Source organism: Rattus norvegicus, chromosome 6, assembly GCF_021556685.1.
Source record: "Rattus norvegicus strain SHRSP/BbbUtx chromosome 6, alternate assembly SHRSP_T2T, whole genome shotgun sequence".
NCBI classification, from domain to species: Eukaryota; Metazoa; Chordata; class Mammalia; order Rodentia; family Muridae; genus Rattus; species Rattus norvegicus.
The window spans coordinates 34,458,398-34,472,101 of NC_141539.1; the positions used below are offsets into that span (position 1 = coordinate 34,458,398).

Below are 13,704 nucleotides of genomic sequence, written 5' to 3' on the forward strand. Positions count from 1 at the left end.
GAGTGTGTGAGTGAGTGTGTGTGAGTGTGAGTGTGTGTATGAGTATGTGTGTGAGTGTGTGAGTGTATGTGAGTGTGTGTGAGTGTGTGAGTGTGTGTGTGTGAGTGAGTGTATGTGTGTGAGTGTATGTGTGTGTGAGTGTGAGTGTATGTGTGTGTGTGAATGTGTGTGAGTATGAGTGTATGAGTATGTATGTGAGTGTGAGTGAGTGTGAGTGTGTGTATGAGTGTGTGAGTGTGTGTGAGTGTGTGTGAGTGTATGTGTGTGTGAGTGTGTGTGTGAGTGTGTGTGAGTGTATGAGTATGTGTGTGTGTGTGAGTGTGTGTGTGTGTGAGTGAGTGTGTGTGAGTGTGAGTGTGTGTATGAGTATGTGTGAGTGTATGTGTGTGTGAGTGTATGTGTGAGTGTGTGTGAGTGTGTGAGTGTGTGTGTGAGTGTATGTGTGTGTGAGTGTGTGTGTGAGTGCGTGTGTGTGAGTGTGTGTCAGTGTGAGTGTGTGTGTATGAGTATGTGTGTGAGTGTGTGTATGTGTGTGAGTGTGTGTGAGAGTGAGTATATGTGTGTGTGAGTGTGAGTGTATGTGTGAGTGTGTATGTGTGAGTGTATGTGTGTGTGAGTGTGAGTGAGTGTGTGTGTGAGTGTATGTGTGTGAGTGTGTGTGAGTGTGCGTGCGTGCGTGTAGATACATACAGAGGTCAGATGTGGACATGAGGTGTCTTCCTCCATCCTTCTTCACCTTGTTTTCCTCACTGAACCTAAAGCCCCTTCATTTAGCTAGACTGGCTGGCCATACAGTAAGCCCCAGGGACACACCTGTCCTTGCCCACCTAACACTGTGGTCACAGGCATGTGCTGCACACCTGGCCTTTCATGTGGGTGCTAGGGAAACTCTGGTCCACAGTAGGCATTTTATCAACCGAACTATCTTCCCAGCCCTAGAGTGAACTTTGATTGAATGCTTTCTCAGTGGCTCGTATCCTCCTGGAGTTTTCTACACATATTAATTTACATAACCCTTATGTTAAAGATACTGTTATCATTTTCACTTTGTAGACACAGAACCGGAAGCCCCACTTGCTAATGGCAGGATTCAATTCCAGTCTGTCTAATCCAGAGGCTCTTGCCAGTCTGTGCAGTGAGAGGTGACGTAATCTTTGACTTAACATTCTCCCCTTCTACGACATGAGAAGCAAAACGTGCCCACTTTCTGGCCTGAAATTCAGAATTGACGGTCACTAGGTGGACTCATGATGGCAAAGCCCTGTCATTCTCTTGCAATCAAGGTTTCCATGGTGAATAGATGCTGCTATGCAGCCTGGGGTGGAGAAAGCTGGCCCAGGCTGGTTCCGGCTTGGGAAATAGTTACATTGTATTTTCTCTGGGCTTCACTAGTCTTAGATGCAAAATTAGGGCAGGTGGTCTCCAAGAAAGCTCTCCTCCAGCTCTAGCTACTCATGCATGCCCTGGAGGTTTGAGGGCAATGCCTATGTGTTGGGGGAGAGGTAGGGCATAGCCTGCTAGACCCTCCTGCTATCTCAGTAGCCCAGGAGTCTGTGTTTACTCAACTGGCCTTTCATCAAAATAGGCAGGGACTTGTTAGGCCACTGGCAACTGAAGACACAGAAAAGTCAAATCAGGCCCGAAGGTAGCCATGACAGAAAGCATTGTCGTCATCTTGCTACCTAGTCTCTGGGAGCATGAATGTCTTTCCAGATAAGAGTCCAGAGCCTCAGTCCTAGCTGAGGAGGGGCAGACCCTAGCACTGGACATAGAGAGTGGCAGGGTGCCCTGAGTACCAGAGCTTGGAATGTTCAATCTGCTTCCTATCTGACAACAAAAGGATGTCCCCAAAGGCCTGAGAGCTGCCCCTTGTCTCTGAGTCAGCATGCTGGGTTCCTAGGGGTGGTCCTGGCTCACGGGCAGTGGCACTGGTGTTTTACACCCACAGCCAGGTCAGTGACTTCAAGCAGCTTCCACACACTCAGGGGTAGCAGGAATTTAGTCCTGCTCTGATTGTAGTGGTGCTCCCTGCTTCCCTCACCCTCTGGGATGGTGGGATCTATACTTTCCTTTGAGGAAAGAGCCCTCTGGGCTGATAAAAAGCTTTTACATCCTCTGCCTCAATCACCTGCTTGCCAGGTATGCGGATTCAGTTTCAAGTTGGGGCCAAGAAGCCGCTGTCCTTTTCCATCGCCTCTTCTCTTTCTTCTCCCCTCCCAGCTCTAGTCTTACTTCCTGGTCACCTTGAACCCCAAACACTTAAACAATTTCCTTCTCCACCTGCTCAGGGCTCCGGCTTTTGCGCTTCATCTGAAGAGATCCCTGTACCACTTTTTTTTCCTAGGTGACAGTAGAAGTGAGCACCTCTCCTCACAGTAGGACAGCCTTGTTCTTCCAGGCTCAGTGCCTGATGGCACCGGCGAAGGGGTGACCTCATTGTCTAGAGGATGAAGCACCAATTAGCACCTGTTCTATTCCGAGCACTTTCTGAGGAATTCTGTGCATAAGGGTCCTCGTAGTGAGTCTGGTAATCAGGCACTAATCCTGGAACAGGGGCCCAGAGGGGCCAGGCAATTTATCCAGCATCACTCAGCAAGAGGTTGATTGGAATTAGAATCTAGACAGTCTTTGAAGTCTCCTTTTATCTACTCCACCAAGAACTCCAATAGGTGAGACGCTGACTTGTAGGCTCACACATTCACTTATACACTGGCCTATGATTTCCCCAATGACAAGAGCCAGCTCTTTAGTGGCCGCTTGGTGAAGATCTCACTGGTTGACCAGGGAAACTACTGGTTGACACCGGGGTTTGGCCTGGGTGTCAACTGATGTGATCAAGGCATAAAGGTAGACACACAGGCTAGAGGACAGGCATCTGGGCCAGCAGCAGCAAGGTCAGGATAACAGGAGGCATCACCGCCTTAGACAGCGTGGCTCTCAACCTTCCTAATGCTGCCTGTGACCCTTTAAATCAGCCCTTCATGTTGTGGTGACTCCCAGCCACAAAATTATGTTCGTTGCCACCTCATAACTGTAATTTTGCTACTGTTGTGAATCACAATGTAGATATCTGATAGACGGAATGCCTGATAATGTGACCCCCGCGAAAGGCGCGACCCACAGGTTAAGAACAGCTGGCTTACATCTAAGACCAGGGCCCTCGGCAGAAACCACTATGGGCAGCTACCTTGCTACTGTCTGATGCTTTCCCTGCACACAGTTCTCTAGCAACCCCAAGAACTAGGGCCCTGACCAGACCCTAACTGAAACCTACAAGTATGGACCTGAGCTGAGCTGCTCACAGCAGAGATTGCAGTTGGTCTCCATGCTGTCACGCACCATAGAGCTGGCCTTCAGGTCTGAACTTTGGTCCTTTTTCCCACTACTGGTTGGCTCCTGGCTCAGCCCTTGTCCCAGCTGTGGTTTTCTGTCTGTGGTTTGCTCTTTACCTCTCCTATGGCTGTGGTTTGGGGTCTGGCTAGAGAGAAGGGCTAGCGAATATGCTGAGCTATTTCGGAGAAAATCAGGTGCAGAGGCAGGGTATCCCTTCAGAGAGCCATGGGCACTGTCTTTTACCTGGCAGAAGCCTAGGTTATATCCCCAGAAGCAGCTCAGTACTGGCTCAAAGGTACTCATCCTGAAGGGATGGAAGTCTTCAAACGGACCTGCAGGTCCAGCCTCTCTCACCTGGAGCCCTGGCTGTTGGCGCCAGAGGCCGCCATTCTCCAGATGGCGAACAGCTGGCCTCGACGATCGCCTGCCAGATGTGGCCAGCTGGGCTGGCAAGCAGGCCGTCCTGGATAGAGGTCACCAATTCAGAGTGGCCAGGGCCTGGTGCCCAGGACGGGAATGTGTTTGGCTGGCCTGGGGAAGTGTGCTTGGGTCATCCTCCATCTCTGCTCCTGTCTAGTGTTACTTCCTTGCCTGCCTTGGTGGGGTGGTGTTTTCATAACAGGAAAATAAAATCAATAAGACACTGCAGCAAGATGTCAGTGTGCTGCAAGCTGGTCTCCAATAGCTCCATTGTCTCGGGTCTCCGCCGGGCTCTGCGGCCAGCAGTGCTGTTATTAATGGGAAGCAGGGCTGAAAGGGAGTTTTGAAAATTGCAGAGACAAAAGCACAGAGCACCTGGAGAGCATCGTCCACCACCACAGCTACCTCACAATGGCCAGCCTGGGGCTTCCCGCCTTTAATTTCTCCTGCAACCTTTATGAGAGCAGGAAAAGAAAAGCGTGCGCGCACGCACGCGGCACACACAGACACACTCATACGCACGCACACACGCAGGCCCTGAGAGGGCCCCTGGGAAGTGGTTCTGAATGGCTGGCAGAGGCAAAGGCAGCCTGCAGAGCCTCGGCTTGGCTGAGGGGAGTGAAGGGATGACTGTGTTTCTTGCCTTGGCCACCAGCTGTCCCTCTGTGGCTCAGTCTGCCTGAAGGGCTCTGCACAACATACAAGGCGGCGGGTGGGGGTGTGGGGGTGTCTCAGAGTCCCTCAGTTCAGCCCAAAGCCAGCCAAGAACCTTGGGGACATTAATTTCCACATTCCATTTTATACAGGCTGGCTTCTGCCTCTATTCCCGAGGAACTCTTAACACCCCCATAACCCTCCAGAAAGCAGAATCATTACGGGTGCTAATAACCTGCAGTCATTGGTGGAATGAATTCTGGGTCCCTACAGCAGCAGCTCCTGTAACTACTACGTCTGGGGACTCTCGGCAATCTGACAGGCTTGTTGTGAGGCTCTCAGGGAGTGTAGACATGAGAAAACCCACCATGGTGATGACGCCATAATGGGCTCTCGACCCCGTGTGGCTAGTATGGCTGCAAACTCCAGCCACTGATGACCCCCGGGGGCCTTATGTTTTTAGTTCTCCTATTTTGGTAGATGAGGACTGCCAAGTTGGCGACACCCCTTCCTCACTCAAGCAGGAGCTTTTAATCAGCAAAGCGTGTGGTGCTGGCACCTGCTGGTCTTCCTACAAGTTGGTTACAGATAGACTGTCTGGTAAACAAAAAGGCCATTAGCCTTCAGAAACAACTGCATGCACTCCGCGGAGGCCATGGCCCTCTGGACAAAGACCGGGGGACAAGTGCTGTCCTGGGCCTGGGCTGCTGCCTGGCCCCCTCCCAGAGAGGATAGCAGGTCTTACCTTGGTGGTGACAGCGGAGGCCGAGCTGGCCACAAGACTGGTGATAGCTTCACTGTTGCCGGTCGTGCAGGGAGCAGGCGCTGTGGCGGGTGTGGGCAGCCGGGAGGGTACCACGGGCAGCGGCAGGAGGCCCGGCCGTGCGCTGAGACTGCTGGCTGTGCCTCCACCGGCACCGGAGGTGACGCTGCAGACGCTGGTGGCCCCATGGGTCCCATTGACACTCCACTCACGGCGGTCCCAGCCCACGCGGTAATCTCTTTCGAAGCGGCTATGGTGCCTGGACATCTCGGTGGGCCGTGGCAGCTTCTCACAGGGAACCAGAGCCCGGACCTGTCAGCAGAGAACACAGGAGGGTGGTTTAAGCAAAGAGTACCTCTGCCTAACCATAGGGAGGTGGCCACCACCATTAGCATGTGTTCGGCCCCTGCTCTGGGTCCAGAAATGGGTTTTCAAATACTGGCCAGCTTCAGAGTTTCAGCAAGTTGGTGAGTCCTCCGTCTTTTATCAGCCCCACTTCTCAGCTGATGAAGGATTGGTTGTTCACGAGCACACTGCTGAACGCAGTAAGCAGGATTTGAACCCACTCACACTCTGCCATGACTCCCCACCCTGAGCGACAAGAGGTGTACATACATCTTTGTCATGGCGGGGGCAGCATTCCCCCCCACTGTGACAGAAGACCTCTGACTGCAATCCTCCAAGCACAGGTCACAGGACCCACGTGTGCACTCACTGTACAGTGGACACAGCCTTGACTAAAACCTCACTTATTCCATACAGTACCCATGAGGTGGGAATGCACGTTTGGTCCCCAGTTTATAGACAAGGAGACTCACAGAGAATAAGTGATCCCCGCTGAGGGCAGGGCACTAACAGGTAAATAAAAGGTCACGATGTCTCCGAAAGATGTTAGCTTCCGGGGTTCTGGTCCTCCCTCAAAACCCCAACCTTAGGATTCAGTGCCACACTTCTGGGACCTGGGTAGTCTGGCCTCCACTCCCTGCATCTCCCACGCGGCTTCCCGAGTGTCTGAACAGAAGGCCTTTCAGGGTTGTCATGGAGACTAGACGCACCATGGTATGGGAAGGGCCTTCTGAGTCACCGAGAACTGTATTTTGCTGAGCATCTCCGAGATAGCGCTGGCTCCTACTCTCACAGGGACCAGTTATGCCAGTCAGGAAAGACACAAGGCTGGGTGGGGAGAGGCAAGGGCCGAGGGGAGAAGGCATGGTAGAGACAAGTGGTTAAAGGTGAGGGTTTGCTCTACACTTCCCGCCCACAGTCCTGGGTGTGGCTTAAGAATGTCTCCGGGAGGCTTGATCCTATCCCATTTGCCATCTACCTCCAGTCTATGTTATAGGCTTGCATCTTCCATGCTGCCTAGCCCAGTTCTGAAGCGGCTGGCTACCAGAAGGGCCACTTATTTTTAAGAGGTCTATAAAACCCGAGCCTCCTCTGGTCTTTGCATATCTGCTGTCCTTGCCCAGAGCTTGTGTTTGGGAGTCAGAGGCTGTACCCAGCTCAGGAAACATGCAGCCATGTTCTGCTTACGTGGTGGCCCAGCTCTGGGAGTCGTTCTGTAAGGTGCACTGGAAGAGACTAAGCGCAGTCTGGGCTGAACCTACCCCAACCTGTGGCAGAGATGACTGCTACCTTGGAGGATGGATGTCGGTTCCCTGCCCAGTTCATCATTGTGCATCCAGATTTATAAAGTGTCACGAAAATTCATTTAAAATATTGACTCAGCATTGCACAGTGAAAAAAAAGATTGCTCTCCACCCCCCGGCCATCCCTCACATTTTCCACTGGAGGTTTATGGGGGAGTGGTCTAGACTCCGTTCTATTTTCTTGACCCCTGTTTGCCCCGGAACCTGCTCCCCTATGGTCCATATGTGCCCACCCCAGGGGAACGTGCTCTTGCTCAGAACACAGATGGCTGTTTGTTAAACACAATGCATGGATATGTCATTCCTTACGTTCTTTCACATCGTGTACCATCGACCTTTCTCTTTTGGGGTTCATCCCTGCTCCCCAGCTGTAGAACCAGCTCTCCTTGGATGATCTCACCTAACAGCTCCTCTTTCTCTGTGCCACTCATAGCTACTTTCTCAGTATGTCTCTTCCCTGAGCCTGCCCTGTACCATCTATCTGCACTCCAGTTTCCTAAAGGCCACTTGTCCACAACTGAGCACAATTCAGCCTAAATGCCCTAATGCCCTAAATGTCTCTGCCTCAGAGACAGCCATCTTGTCACAGTGGCAACTGAGATCCTATTATCCCATAGGCTGTTAAATCTGGCCCCATCTACTTACTGGCCACTTCCCCTATGTAATCTTTCCATAGGGTCTCCCCAGGCTTCACAGGCAAGCCTAGAATTTGCTGTCGCTGAGGCTGACCCGTTTTAAAAGCAGAGATCCCGTTACAATTTGTTACTTTTCCATGAATAAGGCCCATCCTTTAGATTAAGCCTCTAACTCCCCCTGATGGCTCAGAAGATACTGGAGAGTCTGGACTGGCCCACTGTTCTAGAATCTTCTCTTACTCCCAATGCACAGGCAATGCCCATCCATCCAATATGCAGCATCTGGCATGAAGCCACCTCCAGTACTTATTCTTTTGTAACTGACCATTTCCACACATCTGTGTGGAAGGGGGAGACCTCAGACATTAATCCTGTAGTCTCTGGACTGGCAATTCGGAGGCATTACATTAAAACAATGGCCTAGCTTTCTAGCCAGTAGGACTTGAGCCTCCAGGGGCAGTTCTGTAGGTTAGTCTGCATTTTGGGGGCACACTGGACCCCATAACTTGGGCTCTTGTCTCCCCGATTTTGCCCACCAAGGGCCAGCGTCTCAGGTTTTTGCTTCCCTCGGCTGGGTCCTGAGTGGGCGGAGTCTACGCCATGTATCTGCCACACCATGCTCTGGGTTCTCATTCTAAGCACCCAGGAAGATCTCTCTCGCCTTGGTTGTTGACTCATCTGGATCTGGCAGACAAAAAGTGTGGGTAGGCAACGAAGATGGCTTCCAGACTTGGCTAAATAAAAATATTTTCTTCTTTTGGACTAGCAAGCTAGCTCAGTGAGTAAAGGTACCCGCTGCCAAGCCTGAAGACCTGGACTCCGTCCCTGGGTCTCCTTTGGTGGGAAGAGAGAAATGACTCCAGAGAGTTATCCTCTGACCCCCACAGTTGTGCCACAGCACGTGTGAGCATGGGTATGTGCTTGTGCCCAAATACATAAATAATTAAAAATATTAAGATTTTTTTTAAAAAAAAATACACGTATGTACATGCTCATATGGGTGAGTTTGAGGGCCCATGAAAGAATGACTTCACATCTTGTCTTCAGGGATGGCAGCTCCCTCTACTGAACAGGGCCCCTCATTCGGCTGAAGAAGCTCACCACGAGGCTAGACTCTTCAGGCAGCAAGGGAGCGTCCACCTCCCCAGCAATGGGATTACAAGGGAGCGAGTCCACGCTCAGCAGGATTGAATTTAGGTCTTCTTTTGAAGACCAATCGAATTCCACCATCTCCTTAGCTCCCACCCCCCAAACATTTCCCATGACTCCCTAGTTTCCTCTGCCACCTGTCAGCTTTGGAAGTCACACCTTCCCGAAAGTGCAGCTGTTCCCTGACAGAGGCCGCCCTGACTGCGCCAGGCTTCACGTGACACAAATCTGTATCAGGTCCGTTTGTTGAGAGCGGCAGTCTGCTTGTTACTTCAGCAAAACCTCATCTAGCTAGACCGATGCGTTCCGTCAGCCCCTACCTTTCCACAGAGCAACACAGCCTCATAGAGTGGCAGGGAAATCATTTCCTCTCAGGGAGCATAGAGGTTTGGGGAGGTCAGGACCCCTGTACCAAGGTGTGTCTCCAGGCATCTGAGCAACCTGGGATCAGGTCAAAGGGATGTCTTTGGATGTGGCTAGCTGCTTATCCCCGGGGGCCACGCGCTGGGCCCCATAGTTCTAGTGTCTAAGAGGAAAAACAAGACCCACAATCCACACCTCCTACAGTCCCCAGCCTTTTGCCACCCCTTTTCAGTCTCCTTCAAATGCCAGGGAGGAGGTGGAGACTCAGGCAGCTGGAGGCCACACAATCTGGTTTCAGTCTCATTAAGTGTATTCAAAACAAAGGTCAACTATTTGCATGCAAGCACTCGGGTCAGACCTCATTCCTTAGTTTAATTTCCCCTTTCAAACCAATGAACGAAACATGGTGCAGTGTACTCCGAGCCAGTCGGCAGAGGGCCAGCTCCAGAGGTGGCAATGTAAGTATTTCCTGCTGGGCACGGAGCCAGCGTGTCACAGAGGTCTCATGTGCACACGCACGTGTACCTGAATGGTACTGCAGGAAGCACAGGAAGTGCCTGAGCCGAGGAAGAAGGCCCCGAATGGACACACGGTACCTCAGACCAGACTGGTTAAGCAATTCCAGACAAAACACAGAAAAATGCTTCCTTGTTGAAAGAGTGCCCTTTCCTGGCAGGGTGCCTGTGCAGTGGTGGAACCTGGCACGGGGCCCTGAACCAAGAAGGGAGGGTGTGAGCAGCCGATGCTGCCTTGCCTGCCTGTGGTGTGGAGGGGACAGTCTGCAGAGGATCCAGCCCTTATGCCTGGGTGAGGGAGCCTTGCCAGCACCTGTTTATGTGACACACATCTGTGATGAAATGCTTGAGGCAGAGCGGCACAGTGTCAGCAGTGGAGAGGCTGGGGTGACATGACCAGGGCTTTGAGTCCAGCCCTGGCTACACAGGGAGTTCAAAGCCAGCCAAGGCTGTAGCTTGAGACCTTACCTTGAAAGGAAGGAACGGAGCTGGAGAGTCTAAGAAATCGTCTATCAGTCAGTGGAGGACGCTCGCACAGAGATCCAGGTCGGAGACCATGGTTTGTTCACGCCCCAGGTTAATTCCGAATGCTCACTGACAAACATGGAATCCGTGACCTTGGCTCTGGATCTTGTTCGAGACAAAACTCTTTCCCCACTTAAGTACTGTCCTTGAATTATCCCAGGTATGCTGAGCCAGGAGAGGAGGGAAGAAGGCCAGACCACTTTCTGGGGTGAGGCATAGATACGTATAAATACGTACGCTTCGTATTTATAGACTCTATGGCTCCAGAACAAGCATGCACCTCCATGATTTTGCCTGTGTATCTTTATAGCACTGTATCAGTGGACACCCCACTGGTTGCTTCTCAGGACTCCATCCAGTTCAGGACTTGGAACCTGGGCTCTGCGCACAGCTCAGGGAGCTGGGTCAGGCCTTCGGTTTTCTTTCCACTCTCTTCTTCTCGATCCCCTCTCCTTCCCTAAGGAAGAAGACTCCTTATAGCATCACAGAGAATAGGAAGAAGCTCTGCTCTGAAAATGTGGTCACTGCTAGCAATCCAGCCCCTAGTCTATCACTAACTGCCTGTGCTACCGTATCTCGCGCACAGAAGCACACCAAATGTGAGCACGAAGTCTCACCAACCAGTTCTTAGGAACTCGGGGAGGTAAAATGTAGCTACCCCATAAGTCAGTACAAAGGCCACCTTTTGGGTATCATTAGCATGAAGAGGGCCTTCTCTCTTCCACTGACCCTTACTTGGTGAGGGCAAAGGGCTGTTCTGCTTCTTCAGGTAAGTGCACTGCTTGACTTGGTGGCTCCATGAATCCACCTCCTTCCAGGCTCCCCATTCACTGGGAGTGGATAGAAACAAGTAGTTTGCTTCCTGATGACCAGTGGGACTAAGCCCTCACTGTGCCCAATACTACCAGAAGCCAGAGCGTCTGAAACATCCAGGAATGGAGGAGGAAGGGCCAGTCTTTGCTCCGTGCCCTTTTCCTGAAGGAGACACCAGCTATCATTAAGGATCAAATTGAGGAAATCGAAGTGACCGCAGTCCCTCACTTCGACCCTCCCCAAATCACTTGTCACCTGGTCCTAGGACCCTCCTACCCCGGCTGCTCTCCAACATTGGAAAACCAGTCCCTTTCCCTGAACTGTGGCGAGAGTTGAGAAATGTATCTTGTGGAACTCTGCCTTTGAGAAAGAGCCCATCATTGGAGGATGGTCCTAGCCATAGTTAAGGTAGGGAGGATAGGCCCGATGCCTCAAGGGCAGCAGGAACTGGCAGGCTCTTGCACTGAGTTCACAGGAAACTGTCAATCTTGAGGCTGAGTGAATGGCTGGTGTCTGCAAATGCACACAGACACTAAGACCTCCTGTGCAAGGCATCTGGGAAACCTTAGGGTGGTCTCGCCCAGGGCCACAGGAAGGCAACAGATTGCTAATAGGAGGAAAGTGATCTTTAGCTAAAGTCCGTGATATTGGGAATAGTGGCCCTAGTCCTAAGAGCTGCCTTGATGGATGAACTTCTCCCTGTAGCCTAGAGAGGACCACAATAGTTCTGAGAAGGCCTGGGAGGCAAAGAATGGACATCACAGAGGAATCAGCTGACATCCATACTCAGCCCTGGTGCCCAGCCATTGATTTCTTAGCAGCTGATGACTGGGCTCCGCCTCCTGGACACTTGTTAGACACTTGCTAGATACCAGATCAGCAGCTCTGCTACACAGATTTGCCTGGAAAGCCTGCATCATGAATTATTCATGAGTAAATAATTAAGGATTGCCATGTGTCACTGTGTGTGTGTGTGTGTGTGTGTGTGTGTGTGTGGTGTTGCCTATATAGGGTTGGAGCCCAGAGAGTAGTATCTCTTGAGTTCTGGGTACTGGCCCCTTAAAATCCTGTTCGGGACCAGTATGCTGTGTCTACTTGAATACACAAGCAGGATAGCTGTGGTCTGTGTCCGGTGGCTCACTGTGTTTTCTGGATGTCAGCGCCGGCCCTCACATATTAACATTCGTGGTGTATACACACTGCACACAGGATCACAGGTGGCTAATGACCCTTTCCTCGTTCTTATCATTAAGACACGCAGAAGGAGTGGGCTGCTGGCTGCGAGAGCCCTGAAGGCGTGATTAATCCACGGGAAGGCAGGGGAGCCCTTGCTGCCTCCAGACTCGGGGAGCCGAGGTGGCTGGCTGAGGAATGAGCCATGGACGTCCAGCCCGATTGGAAAATGGATGATTGCCTCATTTGGGGGAGACGTGCTGCCAAGTCAATTGGAACAGCCTGTGCCCATCTTTATTATTTCCGTCCTTTTCGCTGCATCTTTTAGCTTTTCTTCTGGAGCAAAACATTACCCAGCAGCCAGAGCACCATCTTGTCAAATGCAACACAAAGGAATTCTCTGGGTGCCTTTTAAGGAGCCAGGTTGGCCACAGCTTGGTGTGGATGTTGGTGGGAGCTGAGAACGCCCCTGGAAAATGCCTTCGTACTTCCTCGAAGTACTTTCAATTCACCTAGGGAGGAGACCCTCGTGCCCACTAAGCAACTCCAGTCACTAAAAGATTCATGTATGTGGGCCTCATCTTGCTCCCTCCGGCTTCCTCTGGCCAGGCCTCTATTCACAGAGCCAGAGTCTCGACAACCAGGCGTATACCTCAGGGATGGACTGGCATGCCCTACTCCCCGCATGGGTTCTGGCACCACCCCTGCGGTCAGAACTGCTTCTGCTGCTTCCTTCATCACGGCTGATAGGGCATCCAAGGGCAGGGACCAAGAGAGTCCAGACCTAAGTGACAAGTGCTCTTTATCATGGAGCACTGGGGAGGGCAGAGACAAGGTTTAGAGATGAGGGAGGCACCTGGTGCCAAGATTTGGGCGTGCCTTGCTCTTGGGGTCCACTTCCACTTACAAAGCCTGGACAGGGGTAACCCCAGATTGTGTGTTATGAGCAAGGCTCCAGTCTTGGCCCTGGACTCCACACCAAGGTTGACATGTTCCCCAGGGAGAGCAGGATTCTACATGGACATGAGTCATGGGGTCACATGTAGATGTCTACCTGGGACAGGTGACACACTCAAATCCTCTGTATGAACAAAAGCTGAGACAACTCTAGATTACTCAGCCTCCCTCACCCCTCTGAGGGGGAGGGAACTTGAGGGGCAGTGGCCTTTTTAGTTCTTTTACTTAAAATAGCAAAGCTCAAGATAAACCACATATGGTATTGCTGTCATATGTAACCTGTGTTCTGAAAGAGATTTTTTCTTTCCCCATGCCTTGCCCAGTTAAGACATTGACACCCCCCACCCCCCACCCCCTCCATGAGACCTCACCCACTAAGACCCCATCTGGACAATGGTTAGCTTAGTACCAGGCTAGAAAGGCTCACCCTTTCCCTGAGGCTCAGTATCCAGGAGGTTCCAGTAAACCTTACTATAGGTTACAAGATCTGGACCTATCTAAGCAGCCTCCCTTAGACCCCTGAGGTTGGGGGCAGAGGGCAGTGGAGAGGGGAGCAGGGGATGCCACACATCCAATTAGAAACCAGAGCTGTGACCTGTGACCTCTTGTCTACTCCCGGACCCCAGGTGGCAGGAGTCTCTGCAATAGAGAGTTTCAGAGCATTGTCTTCGTTATTTAAAGATGAGCAGAGCCCGTTTTCTCCAAAGCCAGCAAATCCTACAACATCTTCCTGACCCCAGCCCATCCAGAAAACT

At 51.7% G+C, this 13,704-nt stretch overlaps 1 protein-coding gene across 5 annotated transcripts in view; it reads right to left on the reverse strand.

Annotated features, from left to right (window-relative positions):
• Klhl29 (kelch-like family member 29) overlaps positions 1–13,704 on the reverse strand; it is a 304,127-nt gene that overhangs the window by 131,946 nt on the left and 158,477 nt on the right. For all 5 annotated transcript variants that reach the window (NM_001106713.3, XM_087552532.1, XM_087552530.1 and 2 more), the window contains one exon: positions 5,153–5,482. In NM_001106713.3, coding sequence (NP_001100183.1) covers positions 5,153–5,437 — 285 coding nt within the window. In that variant the 5' untranslated portion in view covers positions 5,438–5,482. The remainder of the gene's footprint in view (positions 1–5,152; positions 5,483–13,704) is intronic.